The sequence below is a fragment of the Sinocyclocheilus anshuiensis genome, unplaced genomic scaffold (genome assembly GCF_001515605.1).
Source record: "Sinocyclocheilus anshuiensis isolate Anshui unplaced genomic scaffold, SAMN03320099.WGS_v1.1 scaffold2557, whole genome shotgun sequence".
Lineage (NCBI taxonomy): Eukaryota > Metazoa > Chordata > Actinopteri > Cypriniformes > Cyprinidae > Sinocyclocheilus > Sinocyclocheilus anshuiensis.
In genome coordinates, this window is record NW_015544359.1 from 145,959 (window position 1) to 156,159 (window position 10,201).

Below are 10,201 nucleotides of genomic sequence, written 5' to 3' on the forward strand. Positions count from 1 at the left end.
GAACAGTCCCCAGCCTTTTCGTGGATGAAAACAAAAATGGAATCATTGCCCTTGCATTTCAGAGAACCTCCCCACCACAAAATAGTTATATACATACAGGTACACCAATATATACACAATAAAGCCAGCCCTGAATGCAACAACAAAGGTCTGTGAAAGATCGACATCCTTGTTTGCAACTTGTGTAAAACTTCTGAGAGTTGCCCTTTTGATATCAATGGTGTCCTGAAGTTTTAAGAGTCCAGATGTTCAGGAGAGCCAAGCTAGTGGCCTCAAAAAGTATTCTGATACTCAAGTCACACTTACAAACGTCTGAATGCTATTAAATCAGATTCAATAGTATGAATGAGCTTTTCAAATGTCACTTTTCTGAGCCGTTTGGCAATTTCGATTGCTAGTGTTTTGGTGATTTTTTCCTCAAGTTCACTCGTGTAGAGTATCACATTAACTATCAAAAGCAATCACAAAGCAAAAACTATCACATTAACTTTTGTCTTCGTTTTGAACTTCAAATGCTTTTTGTGAAATATCTTGCTTTAAAAGTGTGCCTGTATTATGTTTCTGCTAAGAAATTCATACATTTTAAGTGTGGCTTTCCCACTGTATAGGACAGGACAAAAACATAAAACATGGAAGTCCATGGAAAACCTAACTAAGCCAATCTCAGTGAAAACCAGCCAACTTTCTTAAAAAACAGGAAAAGTACATAAAGCATTCATAAAATGTATAAAAAGGTAACTGCAGACCAGCTGAGGGGCATTCAACTCAACAACACCGTCTACAGCGCAAACGTTGCATAAACACACCAACACCACAAAAACAATCAGGTATCATTCCGTCGTTGCTAACACCACCTAATCCACTATTACAACTATTTCATGCACTTAAAAATCACCTAAAAACACATCAGAAATGAATTTGAGGCAGTTGTGTAAAATACTTAGTATTTGAATGCTGATGTGTATTGTTATACACAAGAAGATTGTCATTCTTTCACACTCTAAAAAATGCTGGGTTAAATACAACCCAGTGCTGGGTAAAATGGGGACAAACCCAGCAATTGGGTTGTTTTGACCCAGCGGTTGGTTTACTACCCAGAAGGTTGGGTTAAACATTTAACCCAACCGCTGGGTCAAAACAGCCCAATTGCTGGGTTTGTCCCTATTTTACCCAGCACTGGGTTGAATTTAACCCAGCATTTTTTAGAGTGCACAATTAAAAAAAGGAAGAAAACCCAAATGACTGTAAATGTGTATTTGAACCAGGCTTCTCAATACCATACGTCAATACAGCATCGCATCCTAAAATCTGAGCGTGTAAACCATGCTTTCTCATGCCTTTGTACACAGAGACTGCACATACAATGCGTTTTAATACTCAGCAATGCTTTAAAATGTAGAGGTTGCCTCTAAAAGCTGGTTTGAGAGCTGTTTTGATGTCTTTTCTGGTGTTATATTGATGATTTAGGTTCCCGTTCATCAAGCAGCACTGGAGGGAATCTCTCTCAGCAGCTGTGCTCTTGTGTTTCTCTGATATTGATTCATTTCAGAGAAAAGATTTGCTTCATCTCAAGATATCGGCGCCTCCGAATGCGGTTTAATCTTCAATGAGCTTCTTTTTCATCCATATCTCCATGCATTGTTGATGGTAATACCAAATTATATTTCAATGCTTTTGTATTCTCTTGTGTTCGCTCACAAATCTTTTGTGATGGAAATAATATTAGGAATTAAGGAAGAAAAAATATATTTTAGTTCTTTTACAAGCAAACACAAAGTTTCTCAGCGCAACGCAATAGTTTTGCGAGAAAACGCAAATGTTTTGCAAATGTATGCAAACTTTCTTGGGTGAACGCAATACTTTTAGAAAACATGTTTCACGAGAGAATGCAAAGTTTCTAAGGGGAACGCAATAGTTTTCCGAGAAAATGCAAATATTTTGTGAATTTGAGGCAGTTGTGTAAAATACTTCGTATTTGAATGCTGATGTGTATTGTTATACACATTACAGAAGATTGTCATTCTTTCACAATTAAAAAAGGAAGAAAACCCAAATGACTGTAAATGTGTAATTAATGCAAACTTTCTTGGGTGAACGCAATACTTTTAGAAAACGTTTCATGAGAGAATGCAAAGTTTCTAAGGGGAACGCAATAGTTTTCAGAGAAAATGCAAATATTTTGTGAACGAGTGCAAAATTTCTCACTACTTTTGCGAGAAAATGCAAACGCAATAGCATTGAAATCAAATTTTTCCTCCCATCTCATCACTATAAATATAATATGATACCATACTCAAATACCATGATATTCCATCCTGTCAATGTCAAAACATTGCCCAAATTACCTAAATTAGCCCAATATGGTACAAATAATACCATGGTACTTTCTGGTACCGTTTTTTTAAGCATTACAGAAAGGAGTGGGGAAAAACATCATTTCTTCCTTTGACTTTCTTTTTCTTTTGGGCTCTCTCCAAAAAGAGTGATCCTGAGAAAATGTGAGGGAGAGGGAGAGGGCAATCACCCTTCAGCGGAATGAAAGAAGCGGCGACTCGCGTACACATACACACTCACGCACGCACATTTAAGACATGTTTAATCTTTCGTTTCTCTCATACGATAAAAAACAAGAACATATCAGTCCAATGAAAAAAAAATGACAAGAAAAACAGTCCCAAAATGAAACCTAAAAACAATGCAGTCTCAGTGAGAAGAAAGTCATTTGGACGCAAGGTTAAAACGGATGGTATGAATACAGAGGAGGTTCTCCAGTCCAACAGAGGAAACTGAGAGATGTGAGGGTGGTACGGCACCTTTAGACAGGCGGATGAGACTGAAATTGTTTTGTTTTTATTTAATTTATAAAATAGCTCGGCTATTGCCATGCAGACCCCATTTTGAGGCAGGTCAGGCTTTTGTGAGTGTGTGTTACTTGTGTTTGTACTGAATGAATTGCTATGCTGTTTATGGCTGTTGAGTATGACTGCCAAATTGAAATTCAAGGTGTCCGTGACCATGACGACCAGCAGAAGCAGCATGAATTGTTGAGGTCCTTGAGTCTGACCAATGAGCCAGGGGCACCTGACTGGTATCACCAGATATACATGTCCTGTAGTTTTTGGCTCAGGGACAGATGCTATGCAAGCACGCAAATCAGCTTTACATGCAGTCCTCCACCAATGTTCACAGAGAGCGAGAGAATACAAATCATCTACATCTACATCTTGTGACTTTTTTTAAGGTTTACTCATTTAAAGGGATAGTTCACCCAAAAAATGAACATCGTTTACTCAACTTCATGTCATTCCAAACCTGTTTGACTTGACTTGTCTTTTGCAGAACAAATAAAATTGTTTTGAAGAATAAAAGTCAAAGGGGTCCAGTGTTGTTCTGGGCCCAATTGACTTTTGTTGTAAGGACAGTAACAGTCAAAAGATCTTCAAAAGATCCTCAAAAGATTTTTGACAGATCTTCAACAGATCCTCGAAAGATTTTTGAAAGATATTCGACAGATCTTCAAAGATCCTCCAAAGATTTTCGACAGATTTTCGAAAGATCTTCTAAATATTCTCAAAACATCTTCGAAATATCCTGAAAAGATCTTTGAAACATCTTCAAAACATTTAAATTTTAACATTTGTGTTTTACACAGAAGAAAGTCAGTCATTCAGGTTTGGAACGACTTGAGGACGAGTAAATAAATACAGAACATTCATTTTTTTGGGTGAGGAAAGTGAGGAAAAGTTTCAGTAATTCAACTTAATTCACCCTTAGTTGCTGATCCTTAATCAATTAATATATTGATGTATATGACAAATGACAGTTAATTGAAAGCATGTGTCTATTTTATGTTGTATTTGTTCGTTTGTCTATTTATATGAACATGTTGTTTGTATCTAAAACTGGTAAATCGTTTGTTTTCTTCTTTTTTAAATTCATCACAGTTACTGATGTGTCTATGCATGTGTGTATTAGTGGTTGTGTGGTTGTGTGTGTCTCAGTGTAAACTTGTAGGTGTTCTAAATCTTTCCAAAGGTTTTTAATTACACATTCCAAATCTCTCACCATCCAACCCAAACCAATGCCTCCACAACCACATCTACTGAATGTCAACATAACAACGGAACTAAGACACGAAACGAAAAGAAAATATTGAAAGGATAAAAACTGAGGAGACCCTGCTTTTGTAATCCGACAGGAAGGCTGCAGTGACATGCTGGTGCCTTTGGGCGGGCTATCGAGCAGGCGAGGGAAGGGGTCGGACTGCCTTATAAGGGAGGGTTAAAGGTTGTGCCCTCATCACTGGGTGTGGCCGTATCGTCGCTAGGCTCTAGGCTGTCCTTGGGGCTCAGGGTGTTGTCAGATGGGGACGTGGCATCATCGGAAGGGGGCGGGGTTTCAGGGGAGCCGTCCTGCTGTCCATTAGAAGTAACCGTGTGCAGGGGTTCGGGGGGAGTGGGAGGGGGAGTGTTGGTGTCGGGTTGGGTGCTGAGGGGAAGCGAGGCTGGCACCGGCAAGGGCTCAGTAGGAGTGTGGGGAACGCTGGGTACCGATGGCAGGGTGCGAGGGGTGGAGTTGTGCAGCAGGGAATCGCCCAGGCCCAGGCTGGAGTCGCTGTGCACCAAGGATGAGGTCTTCTCCACCAGACGCCACTGCATGATGCTCATGTCCTTGCCGCCCGTTGAAATCAGGTGACTGTCGCTGTGCATGAAGCTCACATTTGTCACGTGACTGCTGTGGGCGCTGTACTTGTGGCTTGGGGCCTGCAATTAAATAATAAAATCAGATAAAGAGAGAAAATAATATCCCCCAGGCTTCAATTACAACTCAGCTTCAATCGTTTTGGGTGATATGACAAAAATATTATATCCCGATATGAGTAATTTTATTTCACAATAACGATATACGTATATCACAATAGCATTTTTTTTCTTTAAATAAGGTCTTTATGATATAAAAAATGTTGATACCATAGAAATTTCATAATTCTTGTCACCAGCGTCAATATCACAAAAACTAATACTAGCCTAAATTAAAAAAAATTATAAAACCAAGCAAAACAGTCAGCGATTAAATAAGAATAAGAAACTAATTACAAGCAATAGGACAAAAAAAAAAACTACAGTAGAACAAATGAATAAGAAATGCTACATACATTGTATAATATAATCAAATTCTTACGAAAGTTACAAAAGTGATTTAGTCAAGAGCAGTGAGAGATTTTCTCTCTTTTGTTGTTTGATCAACATGAATGACAGACAGCAGGAACATTAGACTGCTGTTACTTTAAGAGCTGCCCCGATCCCTATCACTTTAAGAGCTGCCCGGATCCAATATACTGTCTGTTACAAATGTGTTTTCTTTCTCAGCTGTTTGGTTTCACTTAAAACATAAATTACTGTGTTTATAAATATAGTTGGAGACGGATGATCCGCTGTGGTGTCCCCTAATTGGGAGAAGCCGAAAGAAGAAGAAGAAGAAGATAAAGATAGTTGCAAAGACAGGCATTTTGATACATACAAGTGTGTCTATTTAACCGTTCAAGGCCTAAAGCGGCAAAAACAACTCAACTCAAACCAGTTCAATACTCCTGTGCTCTATGAGCACCGTCTTCATGTGCGCGTGCCTCTCTGACGGTGCACAGAAACTCTCTCTGACAAAAAAAGGGTCAGAAACTGCTCAGAAATGGTCCTTCAGACAGTGCAAGTATATAGCGAAATGAATTCTTGCTGCTGCTGATTGTGTTTCAATGGCTTAGAATCACTTGATTTTAAACAGCAATGCTTAAAAACAAGGGGTGCTCCGATCAGGATTTTTGAGGCCGATCACCGATCACATAAAGCAGTATCTGCCGATACCGATCTTTTTAAAACCTTTGTTTTATAATTTATACCTATTTATAGTGATACTCCAATCAGGGTTTTTAGACATTTATTCAGGGCCTGAATTTCATTTTTGAAAATGGGGGGAATTCCCCTCTTAGGGAGACGGATGATCCGCTGTGGTGTCCCCTAATTGGGAGAAGCCGAAAGAAGAAGAAGAAGAAGATAAAGATAGTTGCAAAGACAGGCATTTTGATACATACAAGTGTGTCTATTTAACCGTTCAAGGCCTAAAGCGGCAAAAACAACTCAACTCAAACCAGTTCAATACTCCTGTGCTCTATGAGCACCGTCTTCATGTGCGCGTGCCTCTCTGACGGTGCACAGAAACTCTCTCTGACAAAAAAAGGGTCAGAAACTGCTCAGAAATGGTCCTTCAGACAGTGCAAGTATATAGCGAAATGAATTCTTGCTGCTGCTGATTGTGTTTCAATGGCTTAGAATCACTTGATTTTAAACAGCAATGCTTAAAAACAAGGGGTGCTCCGATCAGGATTTTTGAGGCCGATCACCGATCACATAAAGCAGTATCTGCCGATAAGATCACCGATACCGATCTTTTTTAGAATTATTTACAGTAATACTCCAATCAGGATTTTTAGACATTTATTCAGGGCCTGAATTTCATTTTTGAAATTGGGGTAATTTCCCTCTTATAGATGACTCTTGTGAGAGGGTTTTTTTTTTTTGAGGGGTGGAGGGGATAATTTTTTTAAAAATATACATTTATCTCACCTAAATGTTCGATCATGCAGTGCATTTTTGTTTTTACACTCCTGCAATTGTTGCAAAATAGCTTACACACAGCAGAACGCAGTTGCTCAAGCAAGTGGCAAAATATTTAAATATGATTTTATGATTATATATGATATATGAAATATGATGTCATATGATGCGATTTCAAGTTTTCCTTTCTCTTTGGAGTGTTACAAGCTGATTGTGCATAGTGTAATAAACTTTGTTTTCCTACCACCACGAGTGCCATCTTTTATTGCCTTTTTTATCTAAAATTGCTCTTTTCCTTAAAAACTAACCAACAAGCCATATTTGTTGACTGTGAAACACAGTAGACTTTAATTATATGCATTTATGGTGTAATTACTACATTTTGGTTTATTTACCGCAAACAATGCGCTGTCACTTTAATGCAGCGCGTGCAGCAAACTCGATGCGGAATCAATCACTGCACTGCTGCAGACCGCTCCTGGAACGCACTGCCAGACCGCAACCGTGTGCAGTGTGAACGCTTTAATCTGTTAACATGAGCACGGAAATAATACACACTACGAACGGAGTATATGTGAACCTGGTGTTATGTGTGTGCGCTTCGAGTCTCCAGTCGCACAGTCTCCAAGACGCGATGTGATTTGAAGGCATTTAAAGTCATTCGCTCACGCTGTTTGTGAAATTATGTCTCACAGAAAGTTTTCAAATTACTTTAGAAGTTATTTAATGAAGAAATGTGAATTGTACCTCACCTTTAGCATTATAATTATTTGACCCGCACCGGACAGAGACTGAGACGGTGCCGCTGCATGTCATGCCAAACCTCTCATTGCAGGTGTGTCATCAGCTTGAGATCGTTTTTTTGAGATCGGCCTTTTTAGAGACCGTCGATCAAACATCCCAAAGCGATTATCGGCCGATAGTGATCGGTAGCCGATCAATCGGAGCACCCCTATTAAAAACACGTGCAAACGATAGGTTTTCGTGACCACGTAGCACAGCAACATCATGTGAGCATATAACTGCGATAGAGATGATAGTTCAAAATCTCTACCGGTTGACACATTTCTACCGGCTAATCGTATCTACCAGTATATAGCCCACCCCTAGTTGTGACATACAATGGATTACCAAAAAAGAAAAAATGTAGGACAGTGACTTGTAGGTGTAGTGATTGTTGACTGGGTGGAGGCAGATCTGAATTTGCAGTCAATTGTATGAAAGGGGCAGAATTTAAGTTGAATAAATGATTGGCGAAATCCGACGTATGTCACCAGAGAGAAGTCTGTAGTTTCACTGGAAGATCGACGATAAGAATTAAGAGGTCAAAAAACAATTTCACGCATAAATTGTTCACAATAAGATCAATAACATGCATTTGGAAATTAGATGAAAATAGGATTTTCACTAAAGTTTTAAAGAACTTAAAGAACAAGTACTGAATCAAATTGCTGTTCAGTATATTGAAACAAACTGAAACAAAAACCAATGAATCATGAATCAAACTGGCTTATATCTGGCTTCAGATATCTAGCAAACAACTAATATACATCATGTTCTAAAATGTAAAAGTAAAGACACTCTTTAAAATATGACAGTAAAGTGACGTGACAGACCTTCGGTCTTGAGCAGGGGTATTGGAACAGGTGAACTTTACAGAAGTCATCAGCCAGAGCGATCACCTTCTTGTTGTGAGATCGCACAAGTGCATTGATATCTGTCCCATCTGAGCCCTCCGGCCAAACACCTGTTACACAGCAAACACCAAGACACATCAGTGCACAACAGTAGCTAGAAGAAAAACACTACCAGTTTAATAATGACATTTATCAGTAGGCTGTCAGTATCACCTTTTCCAGGAACAACTGACATTTCACAGCATGATGGAGTGACATGTAAATTTCCGCATCGTGTATCATGTAGGGAGTCATTTTAGTAAATCAGTTCATTATTTTTTTTACACAATGAAGAGGTTCCATTCAAAAGTAATCACTCATTGTCCTTCAGTCCCAATATTTATTTTATTTTTTTTGAAGTTAAATAATTTTGAGAAATATGGTATGTTTTAACTTAGTACATTTTAATATACTTTAACTTTTAATTTTCACATTTTATTTAATGTGTCCAAATCTGATGTTGAAATCCGAATGTATTTATTTTGATAGTATGTTGATAGTAATTTAATATTCCATTAAAATCCGTCTTTAACTGGTAGCAAAAAGAAACATCAAATCCTTACTAACTGTTACAAGGGAAGGTATATTTGACCACGCCACTATAATATCTATAAGCACATACAGTAGATGCCTCATCACATTCAAAAACTATGATCATGAATGGATTAGGAGCCTTCAACGAGATTACCAGCAGGAGGCAGAAGAACACCAGGTACAAGAATCTCACACACACAGTTTTCTGTAATATCACATTCACTGTACTGCTCTAATCTATTGGCTCAGTGCTAGGGAATTTGTACAATCCAACCAAATATTTTCCAGTCTAACAAAGTGCTAAAATATGTGGAGTTGTGGTCAGGACTGGGCTGGCTGTATTCAAAAGCACCCTGTGTGAATGTGCTCCAGTATTACATACCTGCACACACCAGACGGCACGCTATGCTGACAGATAAAGTGAGTTTGTGGTCTGAACTACTTTTGTTTTTTGAAATCACCCTGCTTAGACATGAAGTCACTCAGAATGTGAGCAAAATTAGAACGACAGACTATAATTGTGCATATAAAGACAAAGAGTTGCAAAAACAGAAGGAAAGTGAGATGAAATATTCTGCAAAGGGAGAACAGCTGACTGACAATCAGACTATAAATAAAGGTGATGTGCAAAATTTGCCCATAGAAATTAGCTAAATACAATAAAGCCTTAATTTGCATATACCTGATTACAAAATGCAGATTACTTTTTTTGATCTATCTATCTATCTATCTATCTATCTATCTATCTATCTATCTATCTATCTATAGTGCTATCTATCTATCTATCTATAGTGCTGGGCAGATTACTCTCGGAAATCATAGTTAGTAATTTAATCTTTTTGATTACATATTTTAGGTAATGTATTCTGACTACTTTTTTTGATTACTTTTAGATTACTTTTGACCGAACCTGTAAGAAAATATTTTCCAATCTTTATCAACATCATGAACATACACCAGGGTTTCCCAAACTGGGGATCATAAATGAAATGCAGGGCATTCACAAAGAGATGAAAAGATAATAATTCATAATGTCAAATTAAACTAATCACCTTTAAACTAAAACCTCTCTATTTTCTGTGTAATTACAGTCACCTGCCAACTGGCTGGTGAGTGCAGGTCTATAAAACTTGAAAATACTTTCTAATTTAAGCGGTAGGATTTTTTTTAGAGGAAGATTTAAGAGAGAAAAATAATTAGGGCCAATCAATACATTATGAATAATTTACTGCCATTTTGTGAATAATATGTCATCATGTAATCTATAAAAATTAACTGTAGTCTGATTACGAGCATTTAAAATGTAATATAATCTAATTACAAGTACATAATTTTTGGATTCTGATTACATAATCCAGATTACATGTAATCAGTTACTACCCA

General features: G+C 37.8%; 1 protein-coding gene across 4 annotated transcripts in view; it reads right to left on the bottom strand.

Moving 5' to 3' along the window:
- Window positions 1-3,711: 3,711 nt before the first annotated feature.
- Window positions 3,712-10,201, bottom strand: part of LOC107698167 (echinoderm microtubule-associated protein-like 4) — a 65,024-nt gene continuing 58,534 nt past the window's right edge. For all 4 annotated transcript variants that reach the window (XM_016499127.1, XM_016499128.1, XM_016499126.1 and 1 more), the window contains 2 exons: window positions 8,225-8,355; window positions 3,712-4,763 (listed from right to left, as the gene is read on the bottom strand). In XM_016499127.1, coding sequence (XP_016354613.1) covers window positions 4,269-4,763; window positions 8,225-8,355 — 626 coding nt within the window. In that variant the 3' untranslated portion in view covers window positions 3,712-4,268. The remainder of the gene's footprint in view (window positions 4,764-8,224; window positions 8,356-10,201) is intronic.